Below are 22785 nucleotides of genomic sequence, written 5' to 3' on the forward strand. Positions count from 1 at the left end.
GAACTATACCGTCCTATGCAGAATTCAAGAGCCAACTCAAATCCTTGTGCCTTATCCGCTCCCTCGGTTGTGGGTAACTTGGATCAGCAAGCGTCCCCAGAATCCATGCGGTAACGTTGAATCCTGTTACCAAGAAGGCCTGCTGTCCGAACTTTTCCTCATTCCAAATTGTCGCTCGCTGATTGGTTTATTGGTTTTATGTCATGTTGTTCTCTTTTTCATTCCCTCTACTGTAAAGCGCTCTGCTACCTTCGGGTCTTGTTCGCGCTATAGAAAACTTCTAAATAAATAAATAAATACTACTAACTACCTAAAGAAACTGGAGTACATACATCAAATATTCTATCCTTGAGACCACAGTACTAATTCCATAAACTAACAGGCACTGGATTTACCAGTGACATGGGGGTGCTAGAGCAGACTTGAACAACACCAACTGCTGTTTGCTCCCCCAAAATTTTAAGAGGTGCATGGCTGATTGAAATAAGTAAAGATATGAGCTCCTATTGAGAGGCATCTATGCCATTTCATAGTACGGGTATACATGGCAACTCAAAAATAGGAAGCACATTAGGACTGTTGTTTGTGGGGAATGTTTTACAGTGATCAGAGAGGATTTTGAAATGCCTCCTTTTGTTTTGCTCATCTCTAGTGGAAACGGCAGGTGCTGAAGGCCTGCAGCTCTTTGTCGATACTGGTGTACCTGTGGACTCGGAGTTGATTCGCCAGTATGTGAATGAAGCGGTTGCAGAAACAGTCGCAGTCATGCTTGGAGAAAGAGAGGAGAGGGAAGTGCAAACAGTTGCTCCCAGCACACAAGACGTTGTGGTAATGAGCCAAATGCATTTTTACTTTGTCTAGCTCTTCTTTTCTAGGGTTTTGAGTGATGACGCACACACACACACACACACACACATTTTACCGCACCATGTAATTTAGCGATGCCCTGTGGTATGCTGTTTATTGGGTGTGACAAATAGCACCTATTACTAATAACTGTGGATTAATGTGGATATGAGTGCTTATTTCACCAAAATCCACATGGCATGGTACATACTATACTTTTCCTCTGTTGAATTGTCCAGCTGAAATTTAATGAAGGGTGAGGTATTTAACACACCTGGGAATTACCAGATGTGGTAAATACCACCAAACTTGCAATTCCAACCTCTGCACAACCTGGGGTTTACTCAAAGGTTGCAAAACGGATCCCCTTGTAATCAGGCCTGGAGTATGTTCAGCCCAGGACAAAAAATCTGAAACAACCATCTGTGAGGTGCAATTGTAATTACTGTGAAGCAAAGAGCCACAGGATACTCACGCTGCTCTTCACTGAGGAGCCATCGCAGGTTTGTATCGGCTGGTCCTGGAATGTAATACCACCGTGTGGAAAAGAGAATGTGAATGTATGGCAATCCAGGGTAGTTATCATTGAGAATAATTAAAGCATTCCAGCTATGATCTTTTGTTGTTTTGAGTAAGTCGTCATCAGTGGCATGGTTATAGTACATGAGTTCTGTAGCTATTCCATAAAGGTTCAAGCTACTTTTTTCCTAACAGGTCTCAACTAGACTAAAACATGTCTGGGATTACGACTGTTCGCATTTAAACATTGTAATCTCACACATTACAGGTTAATGTCTAACTCTAGCCCCTGTATATCTTCCAAAAAGCGTACAATATTTTAGAAAGGTCAAGACAGTGAATGTAACCTGCCTTAAATGATTTATGATTGTCCTAACATTTTCAGGAGCAGCGATACTAGACCGAAGCAGAAAACTGTCTGGTGCTGCCCCGGGGCTTCCACCTACCCAGTGACCGTAGTGCATGCTTACTAGAGGTAGCGGGTACTTGCTGGATAGTGACTGGTCACCTTTTTAGGTCTTAGTGCTTTGGGGTACCCATGTCCCTAGGGACCCATGGGTTCTGTTAACCTTACTGAACCCAGGTCTTGGAACCTGCAGTTATGGTCAAGATATTATGGTTCCAGGAAGATCCATAGGATGCTGGGCTTCTACAGAATTTGAGGGACTACAGATATAGGATCCGAGTACCACCAAATATGTAAGCATCTGTAACACTGGGAGAAGAAGGTTAATTTGAATAGTTTGGGATTTTGGAACCATACAATGGCAAGAAACCACTACGCCCCAGAAGTCTTGGACGTGTGATCCTGAAAATTCCTTGTTTAGAAGCCTTTCCAACTTTCTAAATGAGAAATGTGCAGGAATGAGTGGTTCATTAATAGAAAATGTTAATGATCTTCAGTATCTCACTGTATGATGGATGCTTCTAATTGCGATCTTGCCTGACCTCTTCTGAAGACGTTCCTATTCGTTGGTGGTGGTTTTTCTGATTATTTATGACATTAGTGTCCGGTTGGATACAGAACATTTTCAGCAACATCTGGTCCTACTTGACTTTTGGTCAGTGCCCAGTTACAGTAAATTATGTAGGGCTTCGATAAAAATATCACCTAAGTTATTGATGTCAGTTTTTTTTCCATAGAGCACAGATCATTGGCTCTGGAGTTAGACTTGTCTGTGATTTCAACCATTTTTCTTTGCAAATTTTACATGGCCTGAACTGTGGGGTTGACGTCATTAACCAGACATTTTAATTAGCTGGAGCTGCAATTCATGTGTGAAAGCAGGCTGAATTACTCCAGATTATGGCAGCCTTCTCAGACTCTGCAGTTTCCGCAGTTATTTCATGCCTGACGAGTTAGACAAGCTTCAATATCATGAAGCTGCCTTGCAGTGTAGATTATTCTCTGAGGTATATGAATGCTCTCTCAAAGGAAAGTATGAGGGAATGGAATTTAAACCTTTCCCAAGGACAGATGACTTTCAGGACCCATTGATTCAAAGATGTTGCCTCAAAGACTGTGTCAGAAAATGGAACAGAGGCACTCTTCCACAAACTGTTCCTTCCTGCTTGACCCCTTATGGTCTGGAATGTTGGGTCTAGGTTTGGGGAGCCTCAGCCACCCCTTAAACTCAGCCTACATCACTTATCATGCTTCTTGGGCATGCTGTTGCCATGATGGCATCTTCTCTGTGATAGTTCTAGACTGAAGATGCGGAACCCTTTTAAGAAACATTCAGGGATTCTCTTGAATACCAGTGGCGCGCTTTTTATCCCAAAAACTTATATGGACTTTGTACTCAGATGTTATTTAAACTGTCTCTCATCTCGGTAAAGTATCTTAAAGGTAGCTACCCTCTGGCCTGAATTTCTTTTCCACTCTTGAATGTGCATTTACTCTCTGGTTCCTTATAATAATGCTGATGTTTTGACCCCATAACTTCCAGCAATAGTCAGTGCAATCTTCAATTGCCTTGAACACATCCTGAAAAATATCTATTAAGTAGGTCTGTTTTGTATACTGAACATTACTTTCTGCAGCAAAGGCAGGTGAGTACATGCATAGCTTTTTTTTAAGGCTGTGTCCATCTTATTATGTACTTGATTGCTCAAAAACTTGCTCTGCGAGCAGTGAATTGGTGGTCAGGGAGCCAGGCCAAAACGACAAGGTTCAAAAGGTCCAAAACATCTGGAAGATGAACAGAGAACCTTGTCATCTAATTCTCATCGCTCCCAGGTGGCCTCGCCAATTCTGGTCCACCGAACTTCTCCTTCTGTCAGAGTGCGATCCAATTCAGTTTCGACCAGTACCGAACCTCCTGTCCATTCAGGACGGTCAGATTTGCCATCCGGACCCTGCATCTCTGAAATTAGCTGCCTGGCGCCTGAGCACCTTGAATTCGCTCATTTAAATATCCCTGCGGATTGCAAGGAAGTTCTGGCTAACGCTCGGGCGCCTGCCACGATAAAGACATACAGACTTAAATGGAAAAGATTCTGCATGTTGTGTCAATCTGCTGAGGTTCACCCGATTCACGCAACACCTGAGCAGATATTACCTTTTTTCTTACACTTTGCAAGATCAGGCCTTTTTCATTCAACTTTAAAGGTTTTTCTGGCGGCCATTTCAAGGTTCCGACATGATGGTTCCAGTTCTCTCTACTCATCGAGGATAATACAACAATTTTTTAAAGGGCTATTTAGAATGTTTCCTCCTGTACGTCGTCCTCCTCCATCCTGGCATCTTAATGTGATATTAGCGCAGCCCTTTGAACCCTTTGAACTAATTCATAGAGTGGATTTGAAATTTCTATCCTGGAAGGTATCTCTGCTACTGGCATTGACTTCAACTAGAAGAGTCAGCGGCATTCAAGCTTTCACCGTAAATTCACCTTTCTTGCAATTCACTTCCAATTCTTTGGTGCTACGCACAAATCCCAAATTTATGCCGAAGGTACCTTTGGATTTTCACCTGAATGAACCAGTCATCTTAAAGACATTTTTTCCTAACCCGCAATAGCCTGCGGAAAGGGCGTTGCATACCCTTGACATCAGAAGATGTCTTATGTTCCATTTGCAAAGGACTTCTACCATTCGTAAATCTGATGAATTGTTTGTTGCCTACATAAGAATACGGCAAGGACAGGCAGTGTCTAAACAGACCATAGCTCGATGGATTTCTGCCGCTATTGACTTTTGCCATCAACAGGCTGGAAGACCTTTGCAGACAACTCCAAGAATGCACTCTACGAGGGCGGTCTCTTCCTCGACTGCTCTTTTCGCTGGTGTTCCTCTTCAGCAAATCTGCAGAGCAGCAACTTGGTCCAGCAGACACACTTTTACCAAGCATTACTGTTTAGAGGCTGCCAGCAATGCTGATATGTCAGTGGGACAGGCGGTTCTCCGAATCGTTTAAAATAAGGTGAGCCTCTGTTTCCCTCCTCCTCTGTACTGCTTCTCAGACGCTTATTATCATGCCTAATATTGAGTACATTCTCATGTGGTTGCAAGTTTTCATGTATTTATGCATATTAGCATTTAGGATATGCATATGCAATCACATAGTTATTGCATATGCTCTCTATGTGCAGATTTATGTTACAAATAGGGTCTTCCAAGCATTATTTGGGTACTGCTATCTACTCTGATTCAGGCATGTGAATCTATGAAAGACACCCCAATACTGGAGAAGAACAATAGTTACTTACCTGTAATGTGTGGGTCTCCAGTATTGGTGTCTTTCATAGATTCACATGCAACCCGCCCACCTCCCCTCAGAGGCTGGTTTATGCTCTTATCTCTTGGTTACACTCTTGTGCGAGAAAATCTGAGAGCCTGAGCCTCTGAGGAGAACATTCTGGTGGGTGCTGTCGCCTGATTGGCTGCAATTTGGACTATGTATAATGACTATGATAGTCATAGATGTGGAACTTTTTTCTTGGTAGCTTTGAGCTACTTTACTTCCTGGTTTCATGTTACCAAGGTTTTTGGGTTATTATGGGCATATTTTTTTTTTTTTTTTCAAAACAGATTTTATTGACTGGTCACATGAGTAGCCACAGATCTCTGTAACCCAGAGGAATCTGCCAATAATCAATACATTTGTACAGTAACACTATCAGTCATTGCTTTGTAGTCTAAACAATGGAAACAGGTAGAGTGAACAGGGCCCCCCCTCAACCCCCTGAGCCCCCACCCCCAACAACTGCACCCTCCCCTCCCACCCTGCTCCCTCCCTCCCGCACGACAATCGATCATTCAAGCCACTCGCGTACATTCAGTCGGTCGGCTAGTTCACTCATATGTCCGGTTCTGGGTCCTGCTCCACTGGAGGCTCCAACCTAAAACCCCTGTAGTCTGCCCACCTCTTCCATATCTTATAATGTTTGCTGGGGCAGCCACGAGCCAGGAATATGGGTTTCTCCATCCCAATACAGAAGTCTAGGCCCCTCTTCCAAGCAAGAAGTGACGGGGGCTGCGGGTCCTTCCAGGCCCTAGCTATATCGCGCTTGGCTATCGTCAGTCCCAGTAGTAGCAAATGCCTCTTGTACAAATTGCCTCCCACTCCATCCAGCACATCCAGCAGACCCAAGCGCGTCGTGCGCGGTAACACCCAACCCAACGCCTCATCCAGGCCATTCGAGACACCTCACCAGATTCTGTCCAGGCGTCCACAACTCCACACTGTATGGAGGAAGGTACCCTCCTCGCTCCCACATCGAGTACACTCTGGGGACGCAATGAGTCTCGCTCTCCATAGCCTCTGCCGCGTGTAGTACACCCTATGAAAGTATTTAAATTGGATCAGCCGGAGGCGAATCGAGATGGCCGCGCCTCTAGAACTCGCTAGTGCCTCATTCTAATCTTCCTCCTCCAGCGGTCCGAAATCTTCCTCCCATTTCTCCTTAAGGGAGCATAAATCAGAGGAGCAGTGTATGATCAAAGATTGATAGATGCGTGATATTTGTTTGGTATCTAATTCCCCCATAAAGACGCGGGCCTCCAGTGGGCTAAACTCAGGGAGGGACCTCAGACCCACCAGATCCGGAGCCAGGGCATGGCGAAATTGTAAGTACCGAAAAAACTGTGTATGCGGCATGTCAAATTCATCTCTCAACTCCTGGAACGACTTAAGCGTTGTCCCGGTCATAACATCACCCAGTTTAGAGATGCCGATGGCATCCCAACCCGCGAATCCCGCTAGAGTAGCCAGCCCTTGAAGGTGGCCGTTGTGCCAGAGGGGAGTCTCCTCTGTCAGGGTTTGCCACCACCCCATCCGCTTCAGCGCTCGCCACCAGACATCAAAAACGACCTGCGTCGCCATCGGCAAGGCCCCTCGTTGCTTTGGAGCATATAACAGTGTCTGTAGTGTGCGTGGCTCCATCAGCAGCCTCTCCAGCGCATAGGCCGGGTCGCCCCTATCTCCATACCACCAATCATTGAGAACAAGAAGATGGGACGCCTGGTAGTATGAAAGGACGTCTGATGTCGCCAGTCCCCCTCCGTATGTAGAGCGAAAGCACTTGCGCAGCGCCACCCTGATGGAGCCACCCTCCCAGAGGAACTGACCCAAGATCGAGTTTACTCGCTTAAACCATGCGGGTTGGATCGGGTATTGATGGTTCTGTAGTTGGTATAGCAGCCTGGGTAGGGCTACCATCTTAAAGATCGCCGACCTGCCATAGATGGTCAGCGGCATACGAGACCACACCTTGAGATCCGCTTGTGTCCGTTCCCAAACCGGCACCACATTATGCTCCCAAGCGATGGCTGGGACTCTGGTAAGGAAAACCCCTAGGTATTTAATTCCTCCTGCGGCCTGTTGGATCTCCGCCGCCCAACCTCCAACCTGTGGGCCCTTTCCCAACACCCAGAGGGCGGACTTACGTGGATTCATGTATACGCCCGACGTCTCCCCAAAAATCTGTAGAATGCGCATGAGGCGCGGCCCAGACTTATTGAGGTCAGTGAGGAAAAATAAGACGTCGTCCGCATAAAGTGCGATGCGGTCAGATAGGTCTTCGGTCCACTCAAAACCTCTCATCTGTGCGTCAATGCGGACCCAGGCAGCCAGGGGCTCCATGGCTAAGGCAAACAAGTAGGGCGAGAGGGGGCAACCCTGTCTGGTGCCCCTCTGGATAGGAAAGGTCGATGACACCGCCCCCGCCACCCGAACCGAGGCTGTAAGGTCCGCATAGAGCAACTTTACATATGACAAAAATACCGGCCCTATGTTCAGCCGCGGCAGTAACGAGAAGAGATACGTCCAGCTGAGGGAATCGAATGCCCTATCCATGTCCGCCAGGAATAGTGCTGCCTGCACCCCGGACGACTGAATCGCCGCTACCGCGACATTGGCCCGCCTGATATTGTGCCGCGTCGCCCGCTTGGGCATAAAGCCGGCCTGGTCCGGATGGATGAGGTCGGAAATGTATGGCAACAGTCTATTGGCCAGAGCTTTGGCCAGGACTTTGGCCTCTACATTCAATAAAGAGATTGGGCGATACAACGCGTATTGCTCAGGAGGCCGACCGGGTTTATGAAAGACCACAACCTCGGCGTGTCTCCAATCTTGGGGCAGGTATCCTAGTTCCCGAGCCTCCTCTACCACCGCTCTGTAGTGGGTTCCTAGCTGAAGATGGAATTTCTTGAAGGATTCACTAGGGAAGCCGTTTGGGCCAGGAGCCTTTCCCGTATTCAGTTCCCCAAGGGCGGTTCCCAGCTCATCCTCGGTTAAGGGTGTATCGAGGCTATCACGGGCCTCATCTGAGAGCGCCCGCGGTGGTAGGTCCGCTATGAACTTATCAATCAAGTCCTCTCCAATGCATTCATGCGGGGAGTAGAGGTCGGCATAATAGGCCGCAAAGCCTCCCGAAAGCAACACCGGATCAGTTATCAGGACGCCGGACTCATCCAGTATTCCCGGAGGGGTTTGAGCACGAAGCTGGCCCTGGCACAATCTATGCAGCATCGTCCCAGATTTGTCCCCCCATTGGTACACCCTGCTGCGGGTCGCCAGCCACGCCTGTCGCGCCTCATCTAGGAGCAGTGAAGCGTAAGACTGTTGCGCCAGCAGTAGCTGCCCCAGCGCCGGATCCTCCTCCCCTGAGCCACAACTCCGCTCTAAATCCCGTATGGTTGCCTCCGCTTGTACCAGAGTCTCCCTACGCCGCCGTTTGGCAGCCACACACCATGCTATATCGATGCCTCTCAATGTGGGCTTCATGGCCTCCCAGAGCGTCGCCTTATTCTCGACCGTCCCAGCATTCTCCGCCAAATAGTACGCTATAGCTTTGCGCATGTGGGCCTGGTAATCTCCCAGCTGTAAGTGCCAGACCGATAGGCGCCAACGAAATTGCTGCCGCCTCCGATCCAGTCCCAAAGAGACCACTACCGGGGAATGGTCTGATAGTCCCCGCGGCAAAATATCTGCAGCTTCTACCCTACCCTGAGCTGCCAGGGGGACAAAGATGTAGTCCAGTCTAGAGAACGAGTGATGAACCGCTGAGAGGAAGGTGTATTCTCGCTGTGTGCCATGCATGTGTCTCCATGTATCCACCCATCCCAAGGTCCTGGACATGTCATGCACTTTGGAGTGCCCGGATGCTGCCACCCCCCCCCCTGTCTGTATCTGTCACGCGCCTGATCCATGACATCATTCCAGTCACCCCCAATGACAGCCAATACATTCGGGATATCCGCCCATACCGTGAAGATTTTTTCCACCAAGGACCACTGCAAGGGGGGCGGGGCATACACACAACCAAACACCACCTCCTCTTCCCCAAGTGTTCCCTGAATAAATATGTATCGACCCTGCGGGTCTAACCAGTGCTTGGAGTGTACATATGCGACTCTGCGATGTACTAGGATAGCGACGCCCCTGGAACCCCTGGCGAACCCCTGGCAAACCCGGCATGAAAAATCTGACCATAGCCAAAGCGCTGAAGGCATAACACCTTAGTCCCCAGGAGATGGGTTTCTTGCAGCATAACAACATCCGCCCCCACTCTTTTGGCCTGTTTTAGGACCGCTCCCCGCTTAATCTTATCCAGTATTCTTCTCACATTCCAACAAAGGACCCGAAGCGTGGCCCCCGGTCCAGCAGTCCCCCTATCCTGGCTCAACATCATTGATCGTTGGCAACCAGCATCCACGACACTCGCCACCCATGTGCGCTTCAAGCCTCCATCTCGATTGCTTCAAAGTCGTGCAATCCCCCCCCAACCCAACTCCCACTAACTCCTCAAAACTCCCCCCTCCAACCCCCACCCCATACCTCAAGAAACGATGAAGTATCTGTCGCGGTACAGCGCGGTTTCAGCCCCCAACTTGGGACTAACAACCCACCCCACCAATGGATCCCCATAACCGAAATTAACTCGCTCAACACCCACTCCTCCCCACCCTCACCTGAGAGGAACCCCCCCCCCCCGCCCCGTGTACTCCTCCCCATCTGCAGGCACCCCCAAACGCTCACCCGGTCTAGCACAGGACACAGTCCCCCCTCTCTCTCACTGCAAGCGCTCTCCCCGGAAAGGAGAAAATCAAGTTAAATTGTCCACCATTTGGGCGCTAGGCGCCCTCACGAGCCCTTCTTCTGGTTCTCGGCCGCTCCCGTCGCCATCTCCGAAGCCGTACTTGACCTGGATCGCTGTCGTGAGCGGGATCTCCAATTGCCTTTGCGTCGGGAAGATCTCGCCTGCGCATCACCATGTGAGGAATCGGAGTCTCGCCCCGGAGGAGTGTGCACTTTTACTGGTCTAAGTTCATCCGTCCACAGAAACACATCCTCCGGGGAGTCAAAGAAGTACGTACGAGATTGGAATATGACTCTCAGTCGGGCTGGATAAAGAAGTGCATATTGTATCTTGAGGTCTCGCAAACGCGCCTTTGCCGCCGTAAAGGATTGGCGCTGCTGCTGCACCAAGCGGGTATAGTCTGGAAAGATCAATATCGTATGATTTTCAAATCGCAGGGGTTCTTTCGCTCTGGCTTGTTTAAGGATCACATCCCTATCATGGTAATTGAGAAGCTTCGCAATCACCGGCCGCGGCCTCGCTCCCTCCGGCGGCTTCTGCATCAGGGCCCGGTGCGCTCTCTCTATGACGAAGCAACCGGACCGTGTTTCAGGAGGGACCCAGCTCTCAAGCCACCGCGTCAGGAAGCCCTCCATATCTCCCTTCTCACAACCTTCAGGCAGTCCTTCAAAGCGGAAGTTGTTGCGCCTGGCGCGCCCTTCTGCGTCCTCCACCCGCAGCGCCAGGCCCTTTTGCGTGGACTCCAGGGCAGCCACCTTGCGCTTGAGTCACCACATCATCTTCTACCCCGGATATCCGAGCCTCGGCCTCTGTGATGCGGGAGACCGCATTCCGCAGGTCTTGGCGAAGGAGCGTGACATCTGCTCCCACCGCCCCAATTTTGGCGTCCAGTGCGTCCCGGGATTGGGTGATGGCTGCCATCAGTGCCGCATTATCTGGTCCAGCCGCCTAGGATCCTCCGGAGGCCCCCGTGCTGCCACCCGGGCCTGTGAACTTATCTATGGGCCCTTGTTTAGGGCCACCTCCGCCGGCCCCGCGAGTCAAGATTGGTGGGTTGCGCAAATGTCCAGGGCCACCGAGCAGGCGCTGTCGGACCGCCGTCCACTACGTCGATGTAGACCCCCCCCCCCCCCCGCGGTCCGAGCCGACCGCCGATGAGTCGGGCCAGGTACCGCCCTACAGCCTCAATCAGCCCCGGTTGCACCCCTCTAGGTTAGGCTCCGCAGTGATGTGTGTAACTGGGGCTCCTGCGCCCCTCAGCCAAGGCTCCCTCGCTGCCAACCCTCGTCTGGCCCTCACGCTGCCGTCTTGTGGGGTCCCCCTTGGTACATAGCCGCAATAGAGGACTTCCAAATCTTCCGCAACACAGTCTTTGTTGTTGGGGCTCCCCGATGGTATCCGGCCGGTGCTCTCCACTGCCAGGCCCCGGGCCTCTTTATCTACGCACCGTTGGGCTGCACGGGGGGGTCAAGGTCCCCAGCTACTACTGCTGCCTCAGGCCCTATGACCCGGTTGGATCGCCCGGAGCCTTCCAGCACTCTGGCCCTTTGCCCCTAACCACCCTGGGGCCAAAGGAGAAAAGGGGGGAGTACCTGCCGGACTGGTCTGCTGCGGCAGCGCGTCTCCCGCTCACTGGTCCGGCCGCGTTACTCCGCCGTCTCCTGTGGGGCCACTGGTGGCAGGCCGGCACCCCTCGATTCTGGACCAAGCTTCCCCCAGATGTATCGGGCTAGGCGCGTCACTCCGCCTCCGCGGGGCCGCCGCCCCTAGCTGGGTGTCTGCCGCCTCCGTGCATCAAGGCGCAGCGTCACGAAACTCGAGGCCCCCGGCCTCAGGAGGACGCCTGGGCCGCGCCGCGGCCGCTGGCTCTCACTCGCCGTCGGTCAGCTGGATGTCTATCGTGCCCAGCGGAGCTTCGCAGCCCCTCACCTCAAGCGTCACTGGGGGCCGCCACCTTCCTGCTGGGTCCCGGTCGCCTCTGTGCGCCGCACCTCGGGGTCGCGAAACTCGAGGTCCCCGGCTCCAGGAGGCCGCTCAGGCCGTGCCGCGTCTATCGGCCCTCACTCGCTCACCGCTGCGTCGGCCAGGTGCAAATTATATCCAGCAGAGCTCCGCAGCCCCACGCATCCAGCGCTACCATCGGGGCCGCTGTCAGATGGGGAGAACCAAGATATGTCGGCGGATGATCGGCTGGCGGGGACGGAGCTCACCTAAGCTGCGTCCGCCATGCTTGCAGGCTAAGCCACGCCCCCCATTTATTGCTTTTTTATGTACAGTGGGACTCCGACGACGGGGAATGATTCAGGCATGTGAATCTATGAAAGACACCAATACTGGAGAACCACAGATTACAGGTAAGTAACTATTGTTCATTTTTATTACTGTCGTTCGTTCTAGGAATCTTTGGGGAGATTGTGTGATTCTTAACATCTCCGGGTTTTGTCATTAAGTTCATTTGCATTATCTCGTCTGTAGTTATTCTGAATATTTTCTGAGACAGTACAGGCAAGTACCTCCCTTGCTTTGTATCACTCTCCTCAGTTGAAACTTTTATGGATTCACATGCCTGAAACATTGGTAGTTGTGGAGGTGGGAGCCTCCGGTCACCTTCAGAAGCAGGGCATAACAGCAATCAGAAATAGAACAATCTACAAATGTAGGTTGGTATCCAGTTCACCTCATTAGAATCAAACTAGACTTCAGCCTTTGAGGCGGAGGAGCTCTAAAATCCACTCCCTTAGAGGCCAACATAGTGCAGATTTCTACTGCAAATCATATGTGCAGGAATCATGTGTGCCCCTGTGGGGCTTGTGGCAAGAAACACCTTCATTCAGATGATGCACACAATAAGTGTTTATATTGCCATCATCCAGACCATAAGCCAGTGTACAAGCTGATAAAAATGAAAATTCACAACAACCTGTACGGGACAGAAAAAGGGGAGTCCTTTAAAGGGTGGATAAGTAAGCACCATCATTGGATGAGGAATCCACTGAGGCTTCTGTGCCATCCACTATGGTGGAAAAAAGCACACAAACTGGCTCTGACAAGGGGAAATGTCCTCTAACGTGAGTCTTCCTTCAGGTTTAGGCCAGTCTACATTACTGTTAATGAAAACATGATTGACAACATCATTGTTGTCGACCAAGAAACCTTTGTATCCTTCATTGAAGGCCATGGTACTGTTTCCATTGACGCCTGGCTTCATCATCAAAATATCAGTCCGTATCCTAGCCATTGAAGATTTCCTTGACTTGGACTCCAATGATAACCACCCCATAGCCGAAGACTCTGCCAGAGACCACACTAGTAACAAATTCTTCATCATTATTCTCGACAATTGTGGAAACTTCTGTGATCTCATGGACGACCTGGTTGACGGTACACCGTCAGCGAAAAAATCAGTTCCAGCATAGCCTGCACCTATTATTGCTTAAGGCATTTTGTCCACTCTTCTACCCAATCATATGTCACCTAGCAAAGTGTTGTCAACATACTTGCAAAGATTTTTGAGACTCGCATTGACAGTTTAGAGGAGGACTCTGCGATGAGGGCCCTCTGACCTGCGTACAGTGCATCTGATTTAAATGACCAGCGCTCTCTACAGGTTCATCTTTCTTCCTAGCAAGGTGATTCCTGTTGTGGACCATTTTTGGTCAGAGGGCAAAATGCTTATGTACAATCCGAGGAAGAGGTGTGGCGCCGCGGCCAGGGCGACTGACTCCGGAAGCTGGGGATCACGGTTCGATCCCTAGCACCGGCGGCAGATTAGCCCAGCACCATGTGACTCGGGCAATAGCTTGCTTGATCTTCCCGACGGCCCCCATCGCCTAGAGACCCTAACGGGTGATTGTGCGCTTTACAAATGTGGATTATTATTATTATTAATCCTGTTTCAGTTTCCACTGTGGTACCTCACCTTGAGGAAAAAACGCAAGCACTAGAGTACACTACACTTTGTTTGAATCGTTATCCAAACACTGATTCTGGATTTGAACAGGCAACTCAGCAGCACTCCTGCAATCCTTTAGCAATTTGCATAAACACCTCCTTATAGGAACAGTCATCAAATGGGTGCTTCTAGAAAGCAAGTCGGTTCTCTGACAGCCATGTCAGTCTGTATGGCCTATTTCCTAGCCATCCAAATGTACAACTGATAAATGTGGAAGGACATAGCTCTTTATCTACAGCTAATACCAGAAGATAAACGAGAGGAGACCAGCACAATCCTTTAAGAAGAAGAGAGACCATTCATGGCTAATGTCTAGCATGAGTTTGTTACCTGGCAAGGGCTGCTGGCCTGCGATGCAGTGGCTGTCTCAGCTGCACCTCATTTCGTCTGGTAGTACAGTGTTACATATTGGATTTACCCTATGATGGGGAGGTTTTGTTTGGGCGTCATTTTGATGAGGCTCTTCAAAACAATAAAACGTACATCCTAACTGCTAGGTTACTAGGGTCCTCCAAGCTAGTTGACCACAGTCCTTTTGAGGGACACCAGGGCTAGGGGATCAATCTTTTGTTCACATTCTATCAACCCTACCTACAATAGCAGCTGACACATCATCCCTTCTACAAGTGGCTTTATTACCCTGTTCAGAAGTCCCAGGATTCAAGAATACAGTGACTTCTTAATGTGGACAGCTTCTTTAAACATCATACCCCCGTTTGTGGCATAGAGGTATCTCTGTTTATCTACCGGAATGGTCATTCATCACTTCTGATAAATGCGTACTGGACCTTATCTAGCGGCATCAGTCCCTTGAGTGAGGGAGGAACTGCCATGGACCCCCTGCACCTCCTCTCAGTGGGTACAAATTAGCATTTTCCGCAGCTATAAGCAGAGATCCTATCAATTATGTAAAATGGAGCTCTCAAATCTATCCCAAAATTCCAACGAAATAAGGTATGCTATTCAAGACAAGACAAAAACAATTGTTCTGAATGGTTACTATGTGCTCTTGTATATGACAGAATATGTTACATCGCTGAATTTGCAGGATGCGTTCTTCCACATTTCCATACATGTCAAGGAACAAAAGTATCTCAGTTTTCATGTAGCTGGTCGCAGCCACCAGCTTCGAATCCTACCATTCGGCCTCAAGTTGGCTCCTTGCATATTTAATAAGTGCATGGCACCAGTAGCTTTGTCCCCTCAACTCCATGTTCATCAGGCTTCTTTTACCTGGACAAATGGCTGATAAAAAGGAGATAGCAAACTGAGGCAACACCATCTACCACCACATGTCCAAGGCTGATGTACAGGCTTAGTCTAATGTTGAGTCTTACGTAATCCCTTTTAGTAGCCACTCTCTATATAAGGGATGGAAAGGCGTATCCTCCGAGACCATTGCATACTCCGGCCACAAAACACTTCCTGATTCTTCCAAAGCGAAAAGTGCACAAGTATGCACTTACAAATCCTTATTGGGGTTGATATCTTCATACATACCATTTTTTTTTCTAACTGCTGTCTTCAAATGCGTGCTCTACAGGATGAATCAGATGCACATTTGGTGCAATCTTAAGGGTTCTTTGGGAACAAAGTAATCAAATCAAATTGGGTGGGACCACTAGAGTCTGTATCAATACAGGCCTAGCCATCATGTCCACTGTTACCAGTTATATAGTACAGACGCATCGGTAGAATCAATCAATCAGAGCATTTATTTAGCGCACTACTCACCCGGAGGGTCTCAAGGTGCTGGGGGGAGGGGGTCCGCTACTGCTCGAACAGCCAGGTCTTGAGCTGCTTCCTGAAGGCGAGGTGGTCCTGGGTCAGGCGGAGGTGGGTCGGAAGGGAGTTCCAAGTCTTGGCGGCCAGGTAGGAGAAGGACCTTCCTCCTGTGGTGGCTCTTCGGATGCGGGGGACGGCGGCGAGGGCGTGGCTGGTCGATCGAAGCTGGCGTTTGGGAGCGTAGAAGTTGAGGCGGCTGTTGAGGTATCCTGGTCCTTGGTTGTGTAGGGCTTTGTGTGCGTGGGTGAGGAGCCGGAAGGTGATTCTCTTGTTGACCGGGAGCCATTGCAGGTCTCTCAGGTGTCCGAAGATGTGGCTGCGGCGGGGGATGTCCAGGATGAGTCGTGCTGAGGTGTTCTGGATCCGCTGGAGTCTCTTCTGGAGTTTGGCGGTGGTTCCGGCGTAGAGGGAGTTGCCGTAGTCCAGACGGCTGGTGACGAGGGCCTGGGTGACCGTCTTCCTGGTCTCGGTGGGGATCCATCGGAAGATCTTACGTAGCATGCGCAGGATGTTGAAGCACGACGAGGAGACGGCGTTGACTTGTCTGGTCATGGAGAGTCCAGGAAAAAGCCCAGGTTGCGTGCGTGGTCTGTTGGTTTGGGTGCGCTGCCCAGGGCGGGGGGCCACCAGGAGTCGTCCCAGGCGGAGGGTGAGGATCCCAGGATGAGGACTTCCGTCTTGTCCGAGTTCAGTTTCAGGCGGCTGTTCGACATCCATTTGGCTACGTCTGTCATCCCTTCGTGCAGGTTGGCTCTGGCGGTGGCGGGGTCGTTAGTGAGGGAGAGGATCAGCTGGGTGTCGTCGGCGAAGGAGATGATGTTCAGGTTGTGCTGGCGTGCGATGGCTGCGAGGGGGCTCATGTAGACGTTGAAGAGTGTTGGGCTGAGCGAGGAGCCTTGAGGAACGCCGCAGATGACTTCGGTGGCCTCCGATCTGAACGGGGGGAGGCGGACTCTCTGTGTCCTTCCGGCGAGGAAGGAGGTGATCCACTCCAGTGTCTTCTCCTGGATTCCGACGTTGCTGAGGCGCTGTACTAGGGTACGGTGGCAGACAGTGTCGAAGGCCGCGGAGAGGTCCAGGAGGATGAGGGCCGCTGTTTCTCCGTTGTCGAGCAGGGCTCGGATATCATCGGTAGCTGCGATCAGGGCGGTCTCGGTGCTGTGGTTGGCCCGGAAGCCAGACTGCGAGAGGTCGAGGGAACCTTTCGTCTCGAGGAAGGCGGCCAGTTGCTTGTTGACGGTCTTCTCGATGACTTTGGCCGGAAACGGGAGCAGCGAGATGGGGCGGTAGTTCTTGAGGTCGGTTGGGTCTGCTGATGGTTTCTTGAGTAGAGCGCTGAGTTCGGCGTGCTTCCAGCTCTCCGGGAAGGTGGCGATGTCGAAGGAGGTGTTGATGATGTCCCGCAGGTGGGGTGCGATGACAGCGTCGGCCTTGTTGAAGACGTGGTGAGGGCAGGGGTCTGTCGGAGATCCGGAGTGGATGGAGTTCATCGTGCGGATGGTGTCTTCGGTGCTGATTGGGGTCCATGCGCGGAGGGTGGTGGTGGGGGGCGGTGGTTCGGTCGTGGCGTGCGTCGGTTGAGTGCTGAAGCTGTTGTGTATGTCCGCGATCTTGTTGTGGAAGTAGGAGGCGAGGGAGTTGCAGAGGTCTTGCGAAGGGGTGATGTTGTTGTTTCCGGCGTTGGGGTTGGAGAGCTCTTTCACGATGTTGAAGAGTTCCTTGCTGTTGTGTGCGTTGTTGTCCAGTCGTTCCTTGAATGCGGTTTTCTTGGTGGCGTGGATCAGCTGGTGGTGTTTTCGGGTGGCGAGCTTGAGGGCAGTCATGTTGTCCGGTGTTGGGTCTCTGCGCCAGGTTTTCTCGAGTGCTCTGCAGTTCTTCTTGGAGCTCTTGAGTTCGTCGTTAAACCATGGGGCTTTCTTGCTGCAGGGTCTGCTCGGCGGGGTCTTCAGCGGGGCGAGGTCGTCTGCGCAGTCGCTGATCCATTTCGTGAGGTTGGTGGCTGCTTGGCTGGGGTTTGTTGTGCTGGTGGGAGGGTTCTTGCTCAGGGAAGTAGCGAGCTGGTCTGCAGTGATCTTGTTCCAGCTTCTGCGGGGAGCCTGTTGCTGGTGATGGTGGAGCGTGGTCCTTCTGAAGCTGAAGTGGACGCAGCTGTGGTCCGTCCAGTGGAGTCCCGTGGCGTGGCTGAAGGCGATGTCCTTGCTGGAAGAGAAGATCGGGTCGAGTGTGTGTCCGGCGTAGTGGATGGGGGTGGTCACCAGTTGCTTGAGTCCGAGGTTGGCGAGGTTGTCCAGCAGGGTGGTGGTGTTGCGGTCGTTGTTGTTCTCCAGGTGGAAGTTGAGGTCCCCGAGGAGGATGTAGTCGGCGGAGGGGAGGGCGTGTGGGCTGATGAAGTCGGCGATGTCCTCGCTGAATTGTGTGCGTGGTCCCGGGGGTCTGTAGAGGAGGGTGCCTCTGAGGGTGGTCTTGGGGTTGACGTGGATCTGGAAGTGCAGGTGTTCGGCGGGTGCGAGGGTGTCGTCGGTGTTGGTCGTGATGCGGATGGTGTTCCTGTGGATGATGGCGATGCCTCCTCCAGTCTGGTTGATGCGGTCCCTCCGGATGATCTTGTAGCCGTCTGGGATGGCGATGGCGATGTCGGGCGCTGAGGAGGCGTTCATCCAGGTTTCCGTGAGGAAGGCGACGTCTGGGTCTGTGGTGTCGAGCAGGTTCCAGAGCTCGACGGCGTGTCTGTGGACGGAGCGGGTGTTGAGCAGGATGCACTTCAGGTGGGTGCTGCTGGAGTTCGGCTTGGTGGGTGCTGGTGTGGCGTGGGTCCGGTTGCAGGAGAACTTGCAGGAGTGGCAGCTGAAGGGTCCGTGGGTGCGTCTCGGTGTGGCTCGGTAGCAGCCCGGGGTTCGGCCGGTGTTGAGTGCGTTGAGTTCGGTGGCGTCGTAGGTCCGTCGGGTCGGCTTCCGGTGGTGAGGGCCAGGGGTCCTGGCACTGGGCGCGGTCCAGGCGCGGACAGGCGTAGACGGGCTTACCTTTGGCGCACCTTCGGCACTCAATCGGTGCGCCCGCTGCGCGCGTCCGCTGCGCGCGTCCGCTGCGCGGTCGCTCTGGGGGCGTCATAAGAAGGGAGCCGGGAGGGAGGGTCCGCTGGGAGGCGGGGAGCGCGTGGGCCAATTGGTAAGCGGGGGGGGGGCGGGGTCGCGGCAGGAACGGTGGGAAAAAACGGCGGGCTTGGTGGGCGGCCCTGCGGCGGCTGGGGCGCCGGATCGGCGTTTGGCAGGCAGCAGGTAGAGGTAGGCAGGCAGAGCAGGCGGGGAGCGTGGGGGCGACCAGGCCGTGGAGGGCGCAGTGGTCGCTCCTGAATCGTGGTCTGGGTCCCCTTAAGAAGGGAGCCGGGAGGGAGGGTCCGCTGGGAGGCGGGGAGCGCGTGGGCCAATCGGCATGCGGGGGGGCGGGGTCGCGGCAGGAATGGCGGGAAAAAACGGCGGGCTTGGTGGGCGGCCCTGCGGCGGCTGGGGCGCCGGATCGGCGTCTGGCAGGCAGCAGGTAGAGGTAGGCAGGCAGAGCAGGCGGGGTGCGTGGGGACGACCAGGCCGTGGAGGGCGCAGTAGAAGGATGTGGAGCATACCTTCTGGAGATGCCAGCAAAAGGATTATGGACTCTGGCAGAGGCACATTTGCTTATTGATGTGTTACAACTCGGAGGCCTTTCTACATTTGTTCTCAAGATATGTTCATTTTCAGTGTTGAGCCAATGGACAACACCATGTCCATATTCTGTCTGAACAAATAAGGGAGAACACGCTCACAAATCCCATCAGAAAATACTCAATGCTGTGGACATGGACGAACCGGGAAGGAAGCTCCTTGAAGGCTGAACATCTGCCTGAGCGCAGCAACAACTTCTCAGAGATGCTGAGGTTGACAGGAGAATGCAAAGAATAGGAAATAGATCAATGTAGGCTGCTCTGGGGAAAGTCCACTCTTGACCTCAGAAAGATGGGAGACTTATTGTCCATGACTTGTGGTGGAACATTTGCCTATATTATTTTCACTGTTTCCTCTTGTTCTGTAGACAAAATGGAAAACTGCTTGATCATCCTGATAGCCACCACCTGGCGCAGGCAACACTGTTCCATAGACCTCCTATAATTGTCTTTTGTAATCCCCATATGCCTAAGCAGCATCTCATTTCTTCTGTCTCTGTCTCATCTGAACCCTCAGCTTGACCGCTTCACAGCCTGGCTTTCAAGCACAATGAATTTGCCAGCTTAGACATTTCAGAAGAGTGCAGAAAAGTTCTTACTTCAGCAAGAGCGCAGACTAGTAACAAGAGTTACAGTACAACGCAGAAATGCTTTTGTGCTTGAGGCATGTCAAAATGTCTGCATCCACTTCACGTTTGGGCTCAAGAGTTGCCACTCTGTCTTTTTCAGTTTGCACAATCAGTTTGCACAATCAGGACTCAAGTATACCTCAGTTAAAGTGCGGCTTTGAATCATTGCCTTTACTTTTGGGATCCAGAGTAATCAAAAAAGTTTAAAAGGTCTGTTTCAGGGTATGTCTGAAATTCACTACTGACACAGATTTACTGCGAAGGAAGCCAACGTTCCTTCTAATAATTAAATAGGACTTTGATCTGAAGGTACCACTCCTCTTCGCAAGTCCCTTCATTGGGGTTGAAAGAACATTGCACTCCCTTGACGCTGGAAGATGTCTCTATTTCCTTCAAACATACTGATCAACCATTTGCATCCTTTGGGCACTTCAATAAGGGCAATCCCGTATCCTTTGTCCACCTTCCGATATATATGTCAATAATGATGCTGCTTTCTATTTTAATTCAAATGTGAATACATGAAAGATCCAGTGCTGGAGAAGAAGTAATTTATTTAGCTATATCTGCTGTTCTCCAGTGTTCGTGTCTTTGATGGATTCAGATGCAGCCCTTCCTTCCCGTTGCTCTGAATCTCTCTGGGTATTTCCTGCTGCTCACACAAGTGCTTTGAACTCAGACCTGTGGTTGCTTCTAGTAGGAATGGAGATCAGAGCACATTCACCTCTTTATCTGTGGTTTGGGTAACTTCCAGTGAAGTGGATTGGCTACTAAACTAATTGTTTTTTTAGCTTGTTTCTTTTACGGATTGATCGAATTCACTACTATTAAAGTCCACCAGAGGCTCCTATCTTGATGACTGGGAATGATTCAAGCATGTGAATCCATTAATGATACCAAAGCTTTGAAACCTCAGTTACAGATAAGTAACTTATTTCTTTTGTCTGCTCCCATGTGGGTAAGGAATGCCACTGAACTAGAATAGAAAGGTTACCTATGGCATCTCTTCAAGGCACTCTGTCCTATGCGTCTGCTCATTCTGCAGAATTGCAAGAACTAGTTACCAAACTGCCAAACACAATGAGCTCTGTTGAGGGATGCTTGCGTACTACCTGTACGATGAAGCTCCTCTGATGGCTTCTCCAGTGCCACCATTAAGCTGCCTCTACCAGGCTGCACAGAGGGTCTAGATCAAGGCTCCTTCCTTACAACGTGCACATCTTTGGCACGAACACAGTCACCCTGCTTGCATGCCTTATCTCTGTTCATATCCTTTCATTACATAGTGGGGATCTAAAGGTAATATCTCGGAGAATGCTGAGTTTAGTGATATAGATTATCCAATCGATTGTCCAGTTAAATTAGTATAGAGATTTGATTGCAGCTCCTTAGATTGATGTTTAGTATATTCCAAATAAAGGTTTCTGGCCTCAGTGTCTTAGTTCAGGATTACTTTAGTCAACATGTGTTTTGCTTTAATCTGTATATGCCACTCGGCTTTCTCAAGGCATTCTTAAGTTGTTGTTCGGTCTTTAATCGAGTAAGATGGTCATTAAACATTATAAATCTGTGGTCCACTTTTTGTGTGCTTGTGATGTAAGCTTTGGGCTGATGGGCAGGAATTGTATGCATCCTCCAACCAGTTTGGAGGATGGAACTTGTTTTGTTGAAGTTATTCAATCGTATTCTTTGGATTTCCAAGATTAAATCCTGCTCAAGTAGTACATATTGAAATTTAGCAGGCGGGATGTGTTTGCAGAATAAAAGAATTGTGTTAATGAAATGGATATGCAAAGTGTATTTAACTCCCAAAGTGAAGTCTGTGCTGAAAACGTGGGATAATCAGTTGGATCACCATGTGAAACAACAACTGGGGTAATGGACAGAAAGGATGTGAGATCTGTTCTTTTCTGCTGACCCATGATTTGAGTGCATGCAGATCACAAATCCATACCACCATGATGCAGGCCCTTTGTTCACACCCTGTTACACAAACTACTCTGATTGTGTGACTGTCTATACTCATTGAATTTCATTGCTTCTTAAATTCTATCTTTTTACAGTATGTCATCAGGTATACAAAACACCTACAAAATATAACTGTTGGTGGCTAGACTTCTATCCATATGCACCAGGAATGTATCTACTGCTAAAGAGACTAAGGGGCTGATTTAGGGTTTTAAGGAAGGTTGTCCTATCGCAATCTTGAATGATATCACGTCCGCCTTATTACAATTGCATTAGGAGATAGTGTGCTACATTGGAGTATGCTCCTGTTTCTTGGTGTAAACCTAAAACTTTGGGGGTGATAGATTTGTTGTATGGGGATTTTTGGATATGCTCAGTTTAGGTTACTGATCTTTTTTTCAGGATACTTGCCCACGAACTCCACTGGCTACTCCTCAGTGCACACCTCCACGCACTCCATCTCCTCCTGAAATTATACAGTTGCATGTGACAACTCCAGTCTTATCCCCTCAAAGTTCGATATCGGAGGATGAAGCATCAAAACGGAAGTCTCCAAATAAAGCAGGTAATCTAGGTGGGAGAAACGATTTACAGAACAGAATGTTTTGTTAATTGGACATTGCAAACCTATTGCGAGTAGTTTTAGACTGGCCATGCACTATTTGTTCACCTGTGCTAATTAACAAATTATTAATGAAATGCCTGTCATAACCTTTCAGTTATTGAGAATTAATTGAACCAAAGCACCATTCAAAAACTGACTTGCTTTTTCTTAATTTTCTATTTCTATATTTTTATTAAGTAGATCATAATATGCATTTCTCAGATATGACTTCATATGACTCCCAC

The 22785-nt window shown here is 50.3% G+C and overlaps 1 protein-coding gene across 3 annotated transcripts in view; it reads left to right on the top strand.

Annotated features, from left to right (window-relative positions):
* The window catches only part of KIAA0586 (KIAA0586 ortholog), an 813007-nt gene that overhangs the window by 533450 nt on the left and 256772 nt on the right, over nucleotides 1-22785 (top strand). For all 3 annotated transcript variants that reach the window (XM_078660379.1, XM_078660377.1, XM_078660378.1), the window contains exons 21-22: nucleotides 653-828; nucleotides 22339-22501. In XM_078660379.1, coding sequence (XP_078516505.1) covers nucleotides 653-828; nucleotides 22339-22501 — 339 coding nt within the window. The remainder of the gene's footprint in view (nucleotides 1-652; nucleotides 829-22338; nucleotides 22502-22785) is intronic.

Source organism: Lissotriton helveticus, chromosome 9 (assembly GCF_964261635.1).
Source record: "Lissotriton helveticus chromosome 9, aLisHel1.1, whole genome shotgun sequence".
NCBI classification, from domain to species: Eukaryota; Metazoa; Chordata; class Amphibia; order Caudata; family Salamandridae; genus Lissotriton; species Lissotriton helveticus.